The sequence below is a fragment of the Perca fluviatilis genome, chromosome 6, assembly GCF_010015445.1.
Source record: "Perca fluviatilis chromosome 6, GENO_Pfluv_1.0, whole genome shotgun sequence".
NCBI classification, from domain to species: domain Eukaryota; kingdom Metazoa; phylum Chordata; class Actinopteri; order Perciformes; family Percidae; genus Perca; species Perca fluviatilis.
Window position 1 is genome coordinate 43,382,486 of NC_053117.1, and position 21,763 is coordinate 43,404,248.

Here is a 21,763-nt window from a genome sequence, read left to right on the forward strand (position 1 = left end):
CGACATACACTGACTGCACATTATTTCTGACAGTGTACGACACTCCGCTGCCACAGACATGAACCTTCATATAACCCATAACATACATTTCATTAATAGCTATTTCCCTCCTGGCGGCTGGCCGGCATCACTCACAGACGGTGATGTTGCTCCGTCAGCCCATATTCTTACAGAGTAATAGATTACATTATATTTAGGTTTCATCATCATGGCCCACATATGTTGATTCCTTCCAAATCCAATGATCCTTTACACTTCCTGTCCTACTTATTACTATTCCCATGATTCCTTTGTGAATTATGGGAATATCCTCCATGACACACCTGAGTGTGTGTGTCTGTGTGTGTCTGTGTGAGTGTCTGTGTGTGTCAGTGTGAGTGTGTGTGTGTCTGTGTCTGTGTGTGTGTGTGTGTGCGTGTCTCTGATTACTATGCTTTAGTAGGCTCGTTCGAGATGAACTGCGCCTCGCCTGTAAAGTAGACGAGAGCAGGCGGCAGCAGCGGGGGGCGGGGACAAAAATCCGCTCTCAAGTCGGACAGTTTTCCAGCTGATTCCAGCAGCCTTCAGGCTGAACAGGAAGTGACACAAACACTGTGGTCCGTTCGGGTCCGATTCCGATTTAATAAAATGTTATCAGACCCATATATCAGCTCCTACACAGTCTCCAGTTGATTTTATTATGACAGAGTAGCTGTCAAAATGCTCTACATGCGATCTGTTGCTGATTTTAATTAACAACAGACTATCTGTAATCTGAACAGATTTAGTCTCTCGGACTTCTAAACATAACTATCAGCCTCACAACATGTGTTCTGTAAGGAATAAGCTTTTAAATCAAACAAATCGCAGTTAAAATCCCTCCAATTCAAAATCAATAAAAAGTTTATATAAAACGTCATCATGTTGAGTCGATTCTGAACCAATCAGCTGTTCGATCAGCTGATTGGTTCAGTTGGTGAAAAGCAACTGCGCTACCTGCGTCTCAGAACTGCGGCCGCCTTGGTCTCGTGAGATTATCGTTGCCCACGTGTGCATGACGTCAGAGCAAGTCGGGATCAAGTCGGATCAAGTCGGACACAAATCTAACCGGCATGCATTGGGCGACGATCGCCGGTGATCGATTCTGCGCAGAACTGGCTCATCTTGAACGAGCCTATCGTCTCGAACGAGCCTAGTTCCTTCGTCTCAGATTGAAACTCTTATTCTGAAAATATGTGCTGTAAATCCATTCGGACAGTTCTTTTATTTTGAAAAGTCTCCCGGATGTTTATGTCCCCAGTCTCCGCCTGACGCGCAGCGCTCAGCTGTTAGTTTAGTTTAGTTTAGTTGTAAACATGTCTCAGTAAACCGGTACTTTACCGGTAGTTTACCGGGTTAACGGACAGTTTGTCGCCATGGAGACGTTCAGTAAGCTGAGCAGCATGCTGTTGCACGCGCTGGAGACGGTGAGTTAGCGACTAGTTTCTGTTAGCTTCTGTAAAAAGTGACGTAAGTTACAGAAACTGACGGTGGAGGACAGACAGGTACCTGTCTGTGTCTCCGGACCGGAAATATACCGACGGTATGTTGTTTACTGACACACAAACAAACTTAATTACTTTAAAGTTGCCGTAACGTGGAGCTAACTGCGGCTAAAGCTATCAGCTGTTTACCTGTGAGCAGGAATGTGTTCAGACATGATGAGTCGATGACAGATCTGTCCGTGTTAGATGATCAGAATCAGAATCAGAATCAGAAAGGGTTTTATTGCCAAGTACGTTTTTTAACACATACAAGGAATTTGTTTTGGTGTTGTTGGTGCACATCACACATTCTCTAAATGTAATATTAAACAATATAAGTATAGGTATAAACAATATAAGTAATACATACACAGTATGTATTAAATTAAAAATAAAGATAGAAATTAAAAAATATATAATAATAATAATAATAATAATAATAATAATAATAAATAAAGAGCAAAGAGCAAAGAGCATTACAGTAGAGAGAGAACAGTGGCATGAAGAGCCAGGTGGAGAGTCAGGGTGGTTTCCGGGCCTTGTTAATAAGGCTAGTGGCGGAGGGGAAAAAGCTGTTCATGTGGCGTGAGGTTTTGGTCCTGATGGACTTCAGCCTCCTGCCAGAGGGGAGGGGCTCAAAGAGTTTGTGTCCGGGGTGGGAGGGGTCAGCCACAATCTTTCCAGCACGCTTCAGAGTCCTGGTGGCGTAAAGGTCCTGGAGCGGTGGCAGATTGCAGCCAATCACCTTCTCAGCTGACCGAATGACACGCTGCAGTCTGCGCCGTCGTCGCGCGGAGCAGTGCCGGCGTCAGATGGTGATGGAGGATGTGAGGATGGACTCAATGATGGCTGTGTAGAAGTGCACCATCATTGTCATTGGCAGGTTGAATTTCTTCAGCTGCCGCAGGAAGTACATCCTCTGTTGTGCTTTCTTGACGAGGGAGCTGATGTTCAGCTCCCACTTGAGGTCCTGGGAGATGGTAGTTCCCAGGAAGCTGAAAGACTCCACTGTGTTAATTGTGGAGCTACAGAGGGTGTTAGGGGCAGGTGGGGCTGGGTTCTTCCTGAAGTCCACAACCATCTCCACTGTCTTTAGAGCGTTGAGATCTAGATTGTTTTGGTTGCACCGCTTCACCAGGGGGTCAGCCTCCGACCTGTAGGCGGACTCGTCTCCATCAGAGAGGAGTCCGATGAGGGAGGGGTCGCCCGCGAACTTCAGAAGCTTGACAGACTGGTGACTGGAGGTGCAGCTGTTGGTGTACAGGGAGAAGAGGAGAAAGAACACAGCCCTGAGGGGATCTGGTGCTGATGGTCTGTGAGTTGGAGATGTGTTCCCCCAGCTTCACATGCTGCTTCCTGTCAGACAGGAAGTCAGTGATCCACCTGCAGGTGGAGTCAGGCACGCTAAGCTGGGAGAGCTTCTCCTGGAGCAGAGCCGGGATGATGGTGATGAAGGCAGAGCTGAAGTCCACAAACAGGATCCTGGCGTAGGTTCCTGCAGAGTCCAGGTGCCGGAGGATGTAGTGGAGGGCCAGGTTTACTGCATCGTCTACAGACCTGTCGGCTCTGTAGGCAAACTGCAGGGGGTCCAGGAGGGGGTCCAGGAGGGGGTCTAGGAGGGGGTCGGTGATGGCTTTGAGGTGTGAAAGCACAAGGAGCTCAAAGGACTTCATAACCACAGAGGTCAGGGCGACGGGTCTGAAGTCGTTAGGTCCTGTGGTCCTTGGCTTCTTGGGAACAGGGATGATGGTTGAGGACTTGAAACAGGCTGGCACGTGACATGTAATGCATAGCAGGTACAAAGTAATAAAGACATAACAATCTGCCCCTAAAATAAATATAAATATATATATTTATATTTATATGCTCTTAGCCCAGATCAACATGTTTATGACGTCACTCTTTCATCCGTTTAAACATTGGAAATATGAAAATGAGACAAATGTTGAATTTGTCTGTCTCTCTCTACCTGTATGTCTGTCTGTCCCTCTACCTTTCTGTCTGTCTAACCTGTCTGTCTGTCTCTCTCTCAGAGGGAGCCGACAGTCGACCTGTTGGAGTCTTTCGTCGATCATTGGAAAGCAGTAACCAGTTATTACATCCAGACCACAGGTGACCTATATATAACCTGATTAATCTGATCAGCCAATCACATTCACCCATTCACCTGCTGTGTGTGTGTGTGTGTGTGTCTGTCTGTCTGTCTGTCTGTCTGTCTGTCTGTCTGTCTGTCTGTCTGTCTGTCTGTCTGTCTGTCTGTCTGTCTGTGTAGATGACAGTCGTCCTGTCAGACAGACAGAGATCCCGTGGCGTCTCAGACAGATGTTGGACATCCTGGTTTACGAGGAGAAGCAGCAGGTAACTTCATACACAGTATAAATAGTAAACTATATAAATATATATATTATATAATAACTAGGGATGTCCAGATCGGATTGGCATGTTTTAACTGATCGGGGATCTGCCTTCGCCCTGATATCCTCCCTCTGACCATGTACATCAGCTGGTGATCGCTGCCTTTAACCACACACGCCCCGCGCCACAAACGCACCGCCAGACTGCCTTTCAAACCAGCGTAGCGCTGCCAATCCCCAGTGTCTGTTCAGAGCCTCTCTAGGCTTTCAGCCAGTGGCACACAGTCTTCTTAGTCTTCCATTGTTTACAGAACCGGATTAGTCCAGTTCTCCACACTTCTTCACCACGCTTACAGGCCGTGATTCCCTGGAGCCCAGTCGGAGTTACACACAATAATAAAATTCAAAGATTGACTATTAAAGGTGCTTTATGAGTTCCTGCATGACGTCACTTCTGTTGACGTTACAAGTAACTGCCAAACAGAACCGAGCAAGCTCGCCCCCCATGTTTCTGTAACTGTCGTTACTGACTGACTAACCGCCACTCTAAAGGCCGTTTTATGGTTCTGCGTAGAATCGCCGTAGCCTGACGTCACCGCTCGGCTGTGGCGTGGTAGCGTTGCGTTTCATGTGAATGGTGAATGGTCCTGTACTATGTTAAAGCGCTTTGCGGTTAAGACAAACACACACACACACACACACACACACACACACACACACACACACAGACACACTCACTCACTCACATCTCCACACGACCATAAAACAGGCTTTACTGACTAACTGTCACTAACCCCCCCCTCCCCCAAACATCTTGTCTGTGATTGGCTGGAACGTGGTTTGTTGTATTTCGGTGCACAGCCTGTGCCCCTAGTGTCTGTTTGACATTTGCGAGCCCTGTGTTGTCTCCTGAGACCGGGCTGTTTCACGGTGTGTTCAGGGGCCAGGCAACTAGCGGATCATGGAGAGATGCCTACAATTTAAGACTAAAATGAAATCGCGCTGAAACCATGCAGGAACTCATAGGGCACCTTTAATATTAGTGAAACCATGCAGGAACTCATAGGGCACCTTTAATATTAGTGAAACCATGCAGGAACTCATAGGGCACCTTTAATATTAGTGAAACCATGCAGGAACTCATAGGGCACCTTTTAATATTAGTAAAACCATGCAGGAACTCATAGGGCACCTTTTTATATTAGTGAAACCATGCAGGAACTCATAGGGCACCCTTTTTAATATTAGTAGAACCATGCAGGAACTCATAGGGCACCTTTTAATATTAGTGAAACCATGCAGGAACTCATAGGGCACCTTTTTAATATTAGTGGACCCATGCAGGAACTCATAGGGCACCTTTAATATTAGTGAAACCATGCAGGAACTCATAGGGCACCTTTTTAATATTAGTGAAACCATGCAGGAACTCATAGGGCACCTTTTAATATTAGTGAAACCATGCAGGAACTCATAGGGCACCTTTAATATTAGTGAAACCATGCAGGAACTCATAGGGCACCTTTTTAATATTAGTGAAACCATGCAGGAACTCATAGGGCACCTTTTAATATTAGTGAAACCATGCAGGAACTCATAGGGCACCTTTTAATATTAGTGAAACCATGCAGGAACTCATAGGGCACCTTTTTAATATTATGTGGACCCATGCAGGAACTCATAGGGCACCTTTAATATTAGTGAAACCATGCAGGAACTCATAGGGCACCTTTTAATATTAGTGAAACCATGCAGGAACTCATAGGGCACCTTTTAATATTAGTGAAACCATGCAGGAACTCATAGGGCACCTTTTAATATTAGTGAAACCATGCAGGAACTCATAGGGCACCTTTAATAATATTAGTGAAACCATGCAGGAACTCATAGGGCACCTTTAATATTAGTGAAACCATGCAGGAACTCATAGGGCACCTTTTTAATATTAGTGAAACCATGCAGGAACTCATAGGGCACCTTTTTAATATTAGTGAAACCATGCAGGAACTCATAGGGCACCTTTTAATATTAGTGAAACCATGCAGGAACTCATAGGGCACCTTTTTAATATTAGTGAAACCATGCAGGAACTCATAGGGCACCTTTAATATTAGTGAAACCATGCAGGAACTCATAGGGCACCTTTAATATTAGTGAAACCATGCAGAAACTCATAGGGCACCTTTTTAATATTAGTGAAACCATGCAGAAACTCATAGGGCACCTTTTTAATATTAGTGAAACCATGCAGGAACTCATAGGGCACCTTTAATATTAGTGAAACCATGCAGGAACTCATAGGGCACCTTTAAGCTAACCTAAGTTTAGTTTTCGTTGTGGAGCGTGGAGACTTTTTATGTTTTAGTTTGGGGGTCTGCTGGGATCCTAAAGAGATCTGGACTTCTCCTGCTCTTTTCTGTTTTGTAAGTTTTTCCACATTTCCAATTTAGTTCCAGTCCTAATGTAATGATTAATGTAATGATTAGTGTACTGATGGATGTATTGATGGATATGTTGTTGTTGTTGTTGTTGTTGTTGTTGTTGTTGTTGTTCAGCCAGCGGTGGAGGAGACCGGAGCCTGTCTGGAGTATCTGCTGCAACACAAACTGCTGGAGACGCTTTGCACTCTGGGAAAAGCTCAGGTAACAACAGACCCCCCCCCCAGTACCCCTCAGCATGGTTCCCTCTCATGTTTACATCTCTCCCTCAGTACCCCCCAGCATGGTTCCCTCTCATGTTTACATCTCTCCCTCAGTACCCCCCAGCATGGTTCCCTCTCATGTTTACATCTCCCCCTCAGTACCCCCCAGCATGGTTCCCTCTCGTTACATCTCTCCCCTCAGTACCCCCGGCATGGTTCCCTCTCCTTATGTTTACATCTCTCCCCCTCAGTACCCCCCAGCATGGTTCCCTCTCTATGTTTACATCTCTCCCTCAGTACCCCCAGCATGGTTCCCTCTCATGTTTACATCTCTCCTACTATCTCCCAGCATGGTTCCCCTCCTGTTTACATCTCCCCCTCAGTACCCCCAGCATGGTTCCCTCTCATGTTTACATCTCTCCCTCAGTACCCCCCAGCATGGTTCCCTCTCATGTTTACATCTCTCCCCCCTCAGTACCCCCAGCATGGTTCCCTCTCATGTTTACATCTCTCCCCTCAGAGTACCCCCAGCATGGTTCCCTCTCATGTTTACATCTCCCCCCCAGTACCCCCCAGCATGGTTCCCTCTCATGTTTACATCTCTCCCCCCAGTTTCCCCAGCATGGTTCCCTCTCATGTTTACATCCTCTCCCCCTCAGTACCCCCCAGCATGGTTCCCTCTCATGTTTATTCTCCCCCTCAGTACCCCCCAGCATGGTTCCCTCTCATGTTTACATCTCTCCCCCAGTACCCCCAGCATGGTTCCCTCTCATGTTTACATCTCTCCCCCCAGTACCCCCAGCATGGTTTCCCTCTCATGTTTACATCTCTCCCCCCCCAATTCCCCCCAGCATGGTTCCTCTCATGTTTACATCCTCCCCCTCAGTACCCCCCAGCATGGTTCCCTCTCATGTTTACCCTCTCCCCCCCAGTACCCCCCAGCATGGTTCCCTCTCATGTTTACATCTCCCCTCAGTACCCCCAGCATGGTTCCCTCTCATGTTTACATCTCTCTCCCCCCTCCAGAGTACCCCCAGCATGGTTCCCTCTCATGTTTACATCTCTCCCCCGTACCCCCAGCATGGTTCCCTCTCGTGTTTACCTCTCCCCCTCAGTACCCCCAGCATGGTTCCCTCTCATGTTTACATCTCCCCCCTCAGTCCCCAGCATGGTTCCCTCTCATGTTTACTCTCCCCCCTCAGTACCCCCCAGCATGGTTCCCTCTCATGTTTACATCTCTCCCCCCCCCAGTACCCCCCCAGCATGGTTCCCCTCTCATGTTTACATCTCTCCCCCTCAGTACCCCCCAGCATGGTTTCCCTCTCATGTTTACATCTCTCCCCCCCAGTACCCCCCAGCATGGTTCCCTCTATGTTTACATCTCTCTCCCCCCTCCAGTACCCCCCAGCATGGTTCCCTCTCATGTTTACATCTCTCTCCCCCCCTCAGTACCCCCCAGCATGGTTCCCTCTCATGTTTACATCTCTCTCCCCCCTCAGACCCCCCCAGCATGGTTCCCTCTCATGTTTACATCTCTCCCCCCAGTACCCCCAGCATTCCTGCAAGTACCTTGCCCAGCATGGTTCCCTCCTCATGTTTACATCTCTCCCCCCTCAGTACCCCCAGCATGGTTCCCTCCTCATGTAGCCCATCTCTCTCCCCCCAGCACCCCCCAGCATGGTTCCCTCCTCATGTTTACACCCTCTCCCCTCAGTACCCCCCAGCATGGTTCCTCTCATGTTTACCCTCTCCCCCCGTACCCCCAGCATGGTTCCCCTCTCATGTTTACATCTCTCTCCCCCCAGTACCCCCAGCATGGTTTCCTCTCATGTTTACATCTCTCTCCCCCCAGTACCCCCCAGCATGGTTCCTCTCATGTTTACATCTCTCTCCCCCCCAGTACCCCCCCAGCATGGTTCCCTCTCATGTTTACATCTCTCTCCCCTCAGTACCCCAGCATGGTTCCCTCTCATGTTTACATCTCTCTCCCCCAGTACCCCCCCAGCATGGTTCCCTCTCATGTTTACATCCTCTCCCCCAGTACCCCCCAGCATGGTTCCCTCTCATGTTTACATCTCTCCCCCAGTACCCCCCAGCATGGTTTCCTCTCATGTTTACATCTCTCTCCCCTCAGTACCCCCAGCATGGTTCCCTCTCATGTTTACATCTCTCCTCCCCCCAGTACCCCCCAGCATGGTTCCCTCTCATGTTTACATCTCTCCCCCCTCAGTACCCCCAGCATGGTTCCTCTCATGTTTACATCTCTCCCCCCAGTACCCCCCAGCATGGTTCCCTCTCATGTTTACATCTCTCTCCCCAGTACCCCCAGCATGGTTCCTCTCATGTTTACATCTCTCTCCCCTCAGTACCCCCAGGCATGGTCCCGTTTCTCCCCCAATTCAATTCAATTCAATTCAATGTTATTTATAGTATCAAATCATAACATAAGTTATCTCGAGACACTTTACAGATAGAGTAGGTCTAGACCACACTCTATAATTTACAAAGCCCCAACAATTCCAACAATTCCAGTAATTCCCTCAAGAGCAAGCAGTGCGACAGTGGCGAGGAAAAACTCCCTCTTGGGAAGAAACCTGGGACAGACCCAGGCTCTTGGTAGGCGGTGTCTGACGAGCCGGTTGGGGGTGTGATGAACAGTGGCGATAGTAGTCACATTAATAATGGAACAGTGACTGGATGTAGCGGGAAGCTGCAGGGTTCAGCAGGAAGCTGCAGGGTTCAGCAGGACGCAGCATGACATTGCAGGGCACCGCTGAGCTCAGCAGGGAGTGCAGCAGGACCACGGCGACAGCTGCGACCAGGATCTTGGTGCCAACGTTCTCCAAGGAAATACGCTGGGGGAAAAACATAAGGACTCCGGGGAGTAAACTCCCCAGAAGCTAGGATTAGTAACAAGCATTTCTGGGACGGGCTGCACACAAATAGTAATAGTAATAGTAATAGTAATAGGAAGGGAGAGGAGAGAGCAGCTCAGTGTGTCAAAGGAAGGAAGTCCCCCGGCAGTCTAGAACTATAACAGCGTAACTATAACAGGTAACTAAGAGAGACAGGTCAGTACCCCCCCGGCATGGTTCCCTCTCATGTTTACATCTCTCCCTCAGTACCCCCCCAGCATGGTTCCCTCTCATGTTTACATCTCTCTCCCCCCCCCAGTACCCCCCAGGAATGGTGCAGCAGGTGCTTCTCTTCTTCTCTAAGTTCCTGTCTCAGATGCAGAAGCCTCTGCTGCAGCTCGTCAGCGTCTACAAACCTGTTCAGGTAGAAAACACCACACCTGTTAGTTTAAATCACTTCAGACAGACAGACAGGCAGAGAGATACAGACAGACACAGACAGACAGACAAGCAGAGAGACAGATACAGACAGACAAGCAGAGAGACAGATACAGACAGACAAGCAGAGAGATACAGACATACAGACAGGCAGAGAGACAGATAGACAGAAACAGAGAGAGAGACAGACAGACAGACAGACAAAGAGACAGACAGAGACAGACACAGACAAACATACAGACACAGAGAGACAGACAGACAGAGAGAGAGAGAGACAGATAGACAAAGACAGATATAAACATATAGACACAGAGAGACAGAACTGAAAACATGAGCTTCTTGGTGGAGGTAAATACCGTATAAATGATGGAGACTGAAAGCATCTCTGGATTTATCTAGAGACAGACTGGAAACATTGTGCAGTGTTTTGATGATGTCACTATCTTACATCATCTCTGCTCCGCCCCCAGAAGCTGATTCGTCTCTGTGCACTTCCTGGTTCCCTGACAGAGAAGGAGGAAGCTCAGTTCTTATTGGCCGTCTGCTCCAGAGTGAAACAGGATCCGCACGCGCTCAGATACGTCTTAGAGGTAACCGGCGGCTTCACTGACAGGAAGTGAGTGTTTCTGTCACTTCTATCGACCTTCATCCGTCACTCTCTTTATGCTTTCAGTTTGTGGACCAACCAGCAGCCAGGACACCAGCCTCTGACCAATCACAGCCCTGCATACAGGCCTCCAATCACAGCACAGAGTCACAGGAATCATCTCCCTGCAGCCCAGTCCAATCAGAGAGGGGCCTGCTATCGGTTCTGCTGCAGCTCACCAACAGTCAGGTCAGTTAACTGGTTCACTTCAGCTACAGACCGGTCCATTTACAGTCACTATGACTACGGACCGGTCCATTTACAGTCACTGCGACTACGGACCGGTCCATTTACAGTCACTATGACTACGGACCGGTCCATTTACAGCCACTACGACTACGGACCGGTCCATTTACAGTCACTACGACTACGGACCGGTCCATTTACAGCCACTACGACTACGGACCGGTCCATTTACAGCCACTACGACTACGGACCGGTCCATTTACAGTCACTGCGACTACGGACCGGTCCATTTATAGTCACTACGACTACGGACCGGTCCATTTACAGCAACTACGACTACGGACCGGTCCATTTACAGTCACTGCGACTACGGACCGGTCCATTTACAGCAACTACGACTACGGACCGGTCCATTTACAGTAACTACGACTACGGACCGGTCCATTTACAGTCACTACGACTACGGACCGGTCCGTTTACAGTCACTACGACTACGGACCGGTCCGTTTACAGCGACTACGACTACGGACCGATCCGTTTACAGTCACTACGACAGAGGCCCAATTCCTCTGTTTAAAAGTAACTCTAATACTGTCCTGAGACCTTTAGCTCATCTGAACGTGAGTAATGAGTAAGGTGGGCCAGTTGGTTCATTGCTGATTCGTCTCCTCGTGTTAAATCATCGCCTGAATGAATCCTTTTCTCTGATTAAGAGATCCACATGGACACTTCTCAGCCCCTCTCCAGTCCCCGCAGGCTGCTTGTTAAGTGATGTATTGTAGTGATGTGTGACCACGGTTCTGGATACCTGTGTCTCCTCAGAGGCGGGTGGTGTGTCTGACGGCCCACGAGTGTCTCCTGCTGCTGGCTTCTCTTCAGTCAGACTCTTCAGGGGAGTTTCTGTCTCATCACACCCAGCTAGGAGAGCTGCTGGCTGGGAGGCTGCAGCAGCTTTACTCCCTGCTGCCTCTGGAGGGGCTCGATCCTGCAGAGCTGCAGAACTGGACACGCACACCCTGGAGGTACACACACACACACACACACACACACACACACACACACACACACACACACACACACACACACACACACACACACACACACACACACACACACACACACACACACACACAACACACACACACGCACGCATGCACACACAGACATACACGCACACATTCACACACACACACACACACGCACACACACACGCACGCATGCACAAACAGACATACACGCACACATTCACACACACACACACACACACAATCACAAACATGCACACAAACACGCACACGCGTACACACACACAACACACACATATATATATATATATATATACACACACACAACACATATATATATATATATATATATGTATATATATATATATATATATATATATATATATATATATATATATATATATATATATATATATACACACACACAAACACTGAACACAGACCAGGGGTGGTTCACAAAATCCACAGTTTGGTTCTAATCATGTTTCTTGGTTCATTTTGTTAAATTTTTGGTTGAATTTGAAGTTTTTCTTATTGTCTAAAATCTGTGAAGCTAAAATGAGCTGAACAACACGTACTCACCCCAAACGGTAACTAGCAGAGGAGTTTGGATGTTGTACCTGAACACACCAGCAGAATCAGTCCTGCTGACAGCTGTCTTCTCTCTGCAGCGCTGATCTGCAGTCAGAGGCGCCAGCTTCTGATCACATGACCAGCTTCTTCTCCTGGTTGGACTTCCTGGATCAGCTTATGAGAGAAGCCCCTCAGGTACACACACACACACACACACACATACACACATAGACATACACACACACACACATATACTCACATTAGACACACATAGACACACACACATACATACACACATATATACTCACATAGACAGACACACACACATACACAGACACACACACACACACACTCACACACACACACACACACACACACACACACACACACACACACACACACACACACACACACACATATTCAGATTTTTCTAACGAAATATTTCAATTTAGCAGGTGTTAGCAGTGAAGCTAGCTCAGTGTGTTCATCAGCTCTGGTTGTTGGACGTTCTTCAGCCTCAACTGCTGCACACGTAAGTACCCCCTCCCAACCCCCAACCCCCCTCCCAACCCCCAACCCCCATTTGGTATAGATTCCTTTAAACAATAATTAAATAATAAAATATTACACAAATCGTGGGTAGCTGCATCACATTTAAACGTTTTCAGCACTTTTCTATGTTTGTGACCAAACAGCCCTGAGTCCCGTCACATGACTATGGACCCCCTATGTGACTGAACCTAGTGCACTGCTGTGGGGGGCCGCCCAAATCTGCATGTTGAGATACACTATTTTTGGCAAAAAAGTGGCACACAGCAGAAGTTTAGTGTTTGTGTGTGTGTGTGTGTGTGTGTGTGTCTGTGTGTGTCTGTGTATGTGTGTGTGTGTTCCAGGTGTGAGCAGCAGGTGCTGGTCTCCACCTCGGTCCTGTGTGCGACTGTCAGACTGGTCACTTCCTGTTCTCTGCTGGATCAGCTGGTTGACTTCCTGCTGAGGACGCCCTCGCTGACGGAGCTGCTGCTGCAGCGCTGCGACCACATCTCAGACCAGGTGAGACCACATCTCAGACCACATCTCAGACCAGGTGAGACCACATCTCAGACCACATCTCAGACCAGGTGAGACCACATGTCAGACCATGTGAGACCACATCTCAGACCAGTAGAGACCACATCTCAGACCAGGTGAGACCTCATCTCAGACCAGGTGAGACCACATCTCAGACCAGGTGAGACCACATGTCAGACCAGGTGAGACCCACCACTGCACGGTTACAGCTTTAAAATACATTTAAAGGCCCCCAGACACACCAACCAGACGGCCGACCCTCGGCAGCAGTAGAGCCAGTGTGACTGATCAGTCTCCCCGAGGTCCAGAAAGTTCCTCAGAATACACCGAAGAGACGCCGACTTGAGTGCACGTTCTGCATGTCCGTGAGACGTAATACAACAAATTTAAACCGGAAATGAAAACGTGTCACATGGGGTCTGGTTTCTCCTGAATCTCAAAGCCAGACTGTCATGGCGTCTCGTTCAGAACACGATCTCATATCGTACTAAAATAGTTCACCGGAACTTGTTTCTGAAAACACCTATTTCTCTGAAGAGAGAAATAGGTGTGTGTGTGTGTGTGTGTGTGTGTGTGTGTGTGTGTGTGTGTGTGTGTGTGTGTGTGTGTGTGTGTGTGTGTGTGTGTGTGTGTGTGTGTGTGTGTCTCTGTGTGTGTGTGTGTGTGTCTCTGTGTGTGTGTGTGTGTCTCTGTGTGTGTGTCTCTGTGTGTGTGTGTGTGTGTGTGTGTGTGTGTGTGTCTCTGTGTGTGTGTGTGTGTGTGTGTGTGTGTGTGTGTGTGTGTCCTGTGTGTGTGTGTGTGTGTCTCTGTGTGTGTGTGTGTGTCTCTGTGTGTGTGTGTCTCTGTGTGTGTGTGTCTCTGTGTGTGTGTGTGTGTGTGTGTGTCTCTGTGTGTGTGTGTGTGTGTGTCTCTGTGTGTGTGTGTGTGTGTGTTCTCTGTGTGTGTGTGTGTGTGTCTCTGTGTGTGTGTGTGTGTGTGTGTGTGTGTCTCTGGTGTGTGTGTGTGTCTCTGTGTGTGTGTGTGTGTGTGTCTATGTGTGTCTCTGTGTGTGTGTGTGTGTGTGTGTGTGTGTGTGTGTGTGTGTGTGTGTGTGTGTGTGTGTGTGTGTAGCTTCTGAATCTGTCTTCATTTCAGATCAACAAAGGTCAGTTTAAAAGATTTTCATCAGATTTTGGGAGACTAGTCACGCTCATCCCACTTCCTGTTTCCGGGTTAGCTCTCCACCAATCAGATGGGTCGTTGAGTCTGACTGCCTGCCCCCCCGATTATACAAGTCAAATCAGCCCAAATGAAGGCCGACGGCCCCTCAGACTGACGACGGCACAGAACACACCGAACAGACTGGAGTCACCGACCTCGCCAGACTGTCAGACGGCCGATCATCGGCTCGGTGTGTCTGGGCCTTTAGATAATGTTCTGCTGTAGCCGAGAGTTACCGTAATAAAGTAGAGATAGAATAGAAGACACTTTATTGTCCCCAAAGGGAAGTTTGTCTTGGACATAGAGCTACAATCTGTTCACAGCATAAACATGTCACAGAAAAACATTCTAAAATCAAATCAACATAAACATGAGATCAACACAGCGTCCTATAGGACACAGATTACTAGAGCTGTTGTAAACCGGGACTGTGAGGTTCCTCTTAGAAAAACTTCTTTTAGCCATAACGGATTATCTATTAAAGGTAGTGCATTATGGAACACACTACCCCCACCTATAATGGATTGTCCCACTCTGGACACCTGTAAGAGCCAGGTAAAGGTGTGGCTTAGAGCTAACCAAACGTGTAATCACCTCTGACTGCATGCTGTACCGTATCAGCCCAGTAGAGTGTGCTCATGAATTGCGTCTTCGTCTTCACACTTACTAATGAATTGTCTTGTTTGTTTTTCTGTCATTTTTGTTTTTCCCTGTTTTATATAACACATGTTATTACTGTATATATTTTGTCTTGGAGCTAACCAAGCATGGGTCACCTCTACTTGTATGCTGTACAGTATTAGATCAGTAGAGCATATGTATGTTGTGTCTGTTTTAACATTTACTGATGAATTGTTCTGTTTTTCTTTTCTTTCGTCCTGTTTTACTCTGTTTTATATAGGAAATGTTACTAGTGTATATATTTTGTCCTTTTTATTGTAATTTCTAGCTGCTAAATGGACTACAGATGGAAATTAGCCTTTGGGCTACAATCTGGCACTTTTACATGTACTGTTCTACATGTTCATCAAATGTGCATTGTCCTGAAATAATAAAAGAAATACTAATAAAAAAGGACAACACGACAGCCTGAGAGTTAACTGTAATAACTAAAGTGCTGGCTGCTCTGCTGGGCTAATATTACCAGTTGGAGTTGATCAGTGTGATGGACGTTGGGATGAAGGATAACTTCAGTCTGTTAGTTTTACATCTGGGCACACAGACTCTTCTCCCTGATGGCAGGAGTTGTTAGAGAGTCTGCAGGGATTCTTTCAGCTTGTTTTCTGCTTGTTAGAGATTATTATGAATGGATTGGTTATGAACGGGTTCGTTGATATCGTACGAAAATGTTTGCTTAACAATTCCTTTGATATCCTATGAAATGAGGTGGCCGCCGGCCGGTCACGTGACGGCAGCTACAGCCGACTACAGAGCTCGTTTCAACTTCTCCAGAACATGATCACATGTTTCCTGGGTGAAAGTCTTGTGTTTTCTCCTTAACTTCTTCAGGACATGATCACATGTTTCCTGGGTGAAAGTCTTGTGTTTTCTCCTTAACTTCTTCAGGACATGAACACCTGTTTCCTGGGTGAAAGTCTTGTGTTTTCTCCTTAACTTCTCCAGGACATGATCACCTGTTTCCTGGGTGAAAGTCTTGTGTTTTCTCCTTAACTTCTTCAGGACATGAACACCTGTTTCCTGGGTGAAAGAAAGTCTTGTGTTTTCTCCTTAACTTCTTCAGGACATGAACACCTGTTTCCTGGGTGAAAGTCTTGTGTTTTCTCCTTAACTTCTTCGGGACATGAACACCTGTTTCCTGGGTGAAAGTCTTGTGTTTTCTCCTTAACTTCTCCAGGACATGATCACCTGTTTCCTGGGTGAAAGTCTTGTGTTTTCTCCTTAACTTCTTCAGGACATGAACACCTGTTTCCTGGGTGAAAGTCTCGTGTTTTCTCATTAACTTCTTCAGGACATGAACACCTGTTTCCTGGGTGAAAGTCTCGTGTTTTCTCCTTAACTTCTTCAGGACATGAACACCTGTTTCCTGGGTGAAAGTCTTGTGTTTTCTCCTTAACTTCTTCAGGACATGAACACCTGTTTCCTGGGTGAAAGGCTCGTTTTCTCCTTAACTTCTTCCAGGATATGAACACCTGTTTCCTGGGTGAAAGTCTCGTGTTTTCTCCTTAACTTCTTCAGGACATGAACACCTGTTTCCTGGGTGAAAGTCTTGTGTTTTCTCCTTAACTTCTTCAGGACATGATCACCTGTTTCCTGGGTGAAAGTCTTGTGTTTTCTCCTTAACTTCTTCCAGGACATGAACACCTGTTTCCTGGGTGATAGTCTCGTGTTTTCTCCTTAACTTCTTCAGGACATGAACACCTGTTTCCTGGGTGAAAGTCTTGTGTTTTCTCCTTAACTTCTTCAGGACATGAACACCTGTTTCCTGGGTGAAAGTCTTGTGTTTTCTCCTTAACTTCTTCCAGGACATGAACACCTGTTTCCTGGGTGATAGTCTCGTGTTTTCTCCTTAACTTCTTCAGGACATGAACACCTGTTTCCTGGGTGAAAGTCTTGTGTTTTCTCCTTAACTTCTTCAGGACATGAACACCTGTTTCCTGGGTGAAAGTCTTGTGTTTTCTCCTTAACTTCTTCAGGACATGAACACCTGTTTCCTGGGTGAAAGTCTTGTGTTTTCTCCTTAACTTCTTCAGGACATGACCACTGTTTCCTGGGTGAAAGTCTTGTGTTTTCTCCTTAACTTCTTCAGGACATGAACACCTGTTTCCTGGGTGAAAGTCTTGTGTTTTCTCCTTAACTTCTTCAGGACATGAACACCTGTTTCCTGGGTGAAAGTCTTGTGTTTTCTCCTTAACTTCGGTATAGGACAGAACACCTGTTTCCTGGGTGAAAGTCTTGTGTTTTCTCCTTAACTTCTTCAGGACATGAACACCTGTTTCCTAAAGTCTTGTAAAGTCTTGTGCCTTTTCTGTATACCTCTTCCCAGCATACCGTTTTGACTCATATTTATTGATATTTTTTTTTTTTTTTTTTTGTGTATTGTGTGTGATGTTATTGTGTTTTGTGTGTGTGTGTGTTTGTGTGTGTGTGTGTGTGTGTGTGTGTGTGTGTGTGTGTCCTAGTGGTCTGGAGGAGGACCCGTTCTTCTCTGACAGCTTGTCGTTGTCAGACAGTCAGCTTCCTCCTCCCTCTGGTCTGGGATCAGCTGCTGACGTCGTCAACAGGTAACACACAGACACACACACATAGACACACAGTTACACAATACAAAGACATATATGAACATACCACAGCCTGTCATCAGCTGTTGCTTTATTATTGTTATTACATCACACAGCCAATAAGATCCAGAATATACCTTCACACATCTCACATCCACACAACCCACCTATACAACTGGCAACATGGTGAGAAGTTAACAGAAGAGTTTGTGAAAATTGCCCTGTGTGTGTGTGTTGTTATTGTTTGTGTTTGTGTGTGTGTGTGTGTGTGTGTGTGTGTGTGTGTGTGTGTGTGTGTTTGTTTGTTTAGCTTTCTGTGTTTAGTTCCTGTTCAGGTTCGATCAGCTCAGCTGCTGCAGGAGGGAGGCTACGAGTCGTACGTCCACGATGCTCACACACTGGTCAGCACACACACACACACACACACACACACACACACACACACACACACACACACAGACACAGACACACACAGAGACACAGACACAGACACACACACAGAGACACACACAATAACATTGAATTGAATGTATGAAAACAATGAGTACCATTTAAACTCTGGGTGTCAGAACATATGAACGAGACAAAGTCTAAGATACTAACTGACTGTAGTCTGCAGAACCTCTCAGCTAACCACTGTCTTCATCTCTTCATCTGGTTGATCTCATTGATTGTATTGATCTGTTGATCTTATTGATTGTATTGATCTGTTGATCTCATTGATTGTATTGATCTGTTGATCTCATTGATTGTATTGATCTGTTGATCTCATTGATTGTATTGATCTGTTGATCTCATTGATTGTATTGATCTGTTGATCTTATTGATCTTGTTGATCTGATTGATCCTGTTGTTTGTAGTGTTGTTGACTTTACTTAGTGTTGTCCTCCTGCAGGTGACAGAGTGCCAGTCTCTCTCTCTGTCCTGGGATTGGCCGATCGCTCCCCCCCCTCCCTCCCCAGGTGTGGGGGGGGAGTTCTTCGAGGGTCATCTGCTCAAAGTTCTGTTTGACCGGCTGGGACGCGTCCTGGAGCAGGTAGACAGACACATCACACACACACACACGTACACACACGTACACACACACACACACCACACACACACACACACACACACACACACACACACACAGTATGAAGTCACACACAGCAAAAGCGTTCTCTCTCTCAACATTGTGGCTTTTTGTGTGTGATACTTGATAATGATATGATAATGTTGTTAATATTAATGATGTTAATATTTATGCTATCAATTTTATTGATGATTTGATGATGATGATGATATGTTTATTAGTGTATTGATGTGTTTTATTTGGTTTATATTATTGTTATGTGTGTGTTTTTGTGTATTGTAATGTGTAGTTGTGTTATATATTATTGTATTGGTGTTGTGTTGGGTATTGATTTGATATTATTAGTGTGATGTATTGTTGTTGTGAGGGGTAGTTGAAGTATTATTATTGTGTGTGTGTTATTATTGGTGTTTGGTATTGGTGTGATATGTGTATGTGTATTATTGTATTATTGTTATTATTATTGTGTGTTGTTGTGGTATTATTATTATGGTGTGTGTGATGTTGATAGTGATGATGATATGTGTTTGTTTGTCTGTCTGTTTTCTGTCTGTCTGTTTTTTATTTATGTAGTGTGTGATTATTATATTGATATTTGTATTATATTATGGTGTGTTATGTATTATTATGATTTATATTATATTGTTATGTTGTTATATTATATTGAATTATTATTAGTTGTATTGTGTTGATTGTTGTATGTTGTTATTGGTTATTATTATGTATATTATTATTAGTTTTGTTTTGTTGGTGTGTGTGTGTGTGTGTTGTGTGATTATTATGTGTGTATGTGTTAGTGTGTATGTTGTGTTGTGTGTGTGTGTGTGATGGTTGAGTGGTTGATAATGGTATTAAGTATTGATGATATATATATGATATGATATATGATATAGTTATTTATATTATATATATGATGATGATGAATGATATATATGATATGATAAGTGATGATGGTAGGTATGATAGATGTATTTATTTGATTGTGTGTGTTATGTATTGTGTATATATATTATTGATGTATTATATTGATATGATTGTTTTTTATTTTTATGTATTATTATTGATTATATTTTTGATGTGATATAATTGATGATAGATAGTGATTATTGGTTTGTATTGTGTATTAATATATTAATGGGTTATATGATTAATGTGTATTGTTATTGATGATGATATTATATGATGTGATATATTATTGTGTTATTATTGATTGTGTTATTATTGATTATTATTGGTATTTTTTATTTGGTAAGGTTGGGGGTGGTGTATGGTGGGAGTGGTGTGTGTTGTTTTGTTTGTTGTGTGTGTGTGTGTGTGTGTGTGTGTTCCAGCCCTATGAGGTCAACCTGAAGCTGACTGCTGTTCTGTCCCGACTGTCGGCCTTCAGCCACCCGCTGCTGCAGGAATACCTGCTGGACCCCTACATCAGCCTGTCTCCCTGCTCCAGGTCGCTCTTCTCTGTCCTCATCAGGGTGAGACAGACACACAGGCAGACACACAGGCAGGCAGACAGACAGACACACACATACAGACAGACAGGAAGGAAGGAAGGCAGACAGACAGGCAGACACACACACACAGACAGACAGGCAGACACACACCGACAGACAGACAGACACCTGTCTCACTGCACCAGACTGGAGCAGACCATCATCAGCCTGTCTCTGTTTTCTCTCTTTTATTGTGAAACTGTGACGTTTGATTAAGTTAACTCGTCTGTGTGACTGTCTGTCTGTCTCTCTCTCAGTTAATAGGAGAGTTGATGCAGAGGATCCAGCCTGTTTCTAACCTGTCAGACAGACTGCTGAACGCCAGGAGACATCTGCTGGGACTAAACCACAACACTGGGTAACTGCCTGTCTGTCTGTCTGTCTGTCTGTCTGTCTGTCTGTCTGTCTGTCTGTCTGTCTGTCTGTCTGTCTGACCAACCAGAACCAGAGTTAGTGAGATAACGTGCAGCTGATTATCATCAGAGCAACATGGACTCTATGGATGCAGAATTTAAACAAATTCATATTAAACTCAGACTTTTAACGTGTGTGTGTGTGTGTGTGTGTGTGTGTGTGTGTGTGTGTGTGTGTGTGTGTGTGTGTGTGTGTGTGTGTGTGTGTGTGTGTGTGTGTGTGTGTGTGTGTGTGTGTGTGTGTGTGTGTGTGTGTGTCAGACTGGATCACCTGACTCTGCTGAGAGGACTCATCGTGCTCGAGGAGTTTTGTAAGGAGCTCGCTGCCATCGCCTTCGTCAAACTGCCGCTGGACGCCTGACCCACCTGACACACACCTGACCCCCTGACACACACCTGACCCCCTGACACACACCTGACCCCCTGACACACACCTGACCCACCTGACACACACCTGACCCCCTGACACACACCTGACCCCCTGACACACACCTGACACACACCTGACACCCTGACACACACCTGGGACACACCTGGGACACCTGGGACACCTGACACACACCTGACACCCTGACACACACCTGGGACACACCTGGGACACCTGACACACACCTGACACCCTGACACACACCTGGGACACACCTGGGACACCTGGGACACCTGACACACACCTGACAACCCTGACACACACCTGGGACACACCTGGGACACCTGGGACACCTGACACACACCTGACACCCTGACACACACCTGGGACACACCTGGGACACCTGGGACACCTGACACACACCTGACACACACCTGACCCCCTGACACACACCTGACACACACCCGGGACACACCTTGGACACCTGACACACACCTGACCCCCCATGACACATACCTGGGACACCTGATACGTCAACAGGTGCTCCTGGGTCAGGTACTCCTGGGACAGGTACTCCTGGGACAGGTACTCCTGGGACAGGTGCTCCTGGGACAGGTACCTCCTGGGACAGGAACCTCCTGGGACAGGTACCTCCTGGGACAGGTACCCCCTGGGACAGGTACCCCCTGGGACA

At 46.3% G+C, this 21,763-nt stretch overlaps 1 protein-coding gene across 1 annotated transcript; it reads left to right on the forward strand.

Annotated features, from left to right (window-relative positions):
• Positions 1-1,131: 1,131 nt before the first annotated feature.
• On the forward strand, positions 1,132-21,175 carry fhip2b (FHF complex subunit HOOK interacting protein 2B). The gene is made up of 17 exons (XM_039804072.1): positions 1,132-1,445; positions 3,536-3,614; positions 3,775-3,860; positions 6,412-6,498; positions 9,672-9,776; positions 10,261-10,380; positions 10,464-10,625; positions 11,445-11,644; positions 12,319-12,415; positions 12,676-12,752; positions 13,114-13,338; positions 17,629-17,730; positions 18,038-18,128; positions 18,623-18,763; positions 20,131-20,271; positions 20,547-20,647; positions 20,964-21,175. The coding sequence occupies exons 1-17, from the start codon at positions 1,395-1,397 to the stop codon at positions 21,061-21,063; spliced, it is 1,965 nt and encodes a 654-aa protein (XP_039660006.1). The 5' UTR covers positions 1,132-1,394; the 3' UTR covers positions 21,064-21,175.
• Positions 21,176-21,763: the final 588 nt, after the last annotated feature.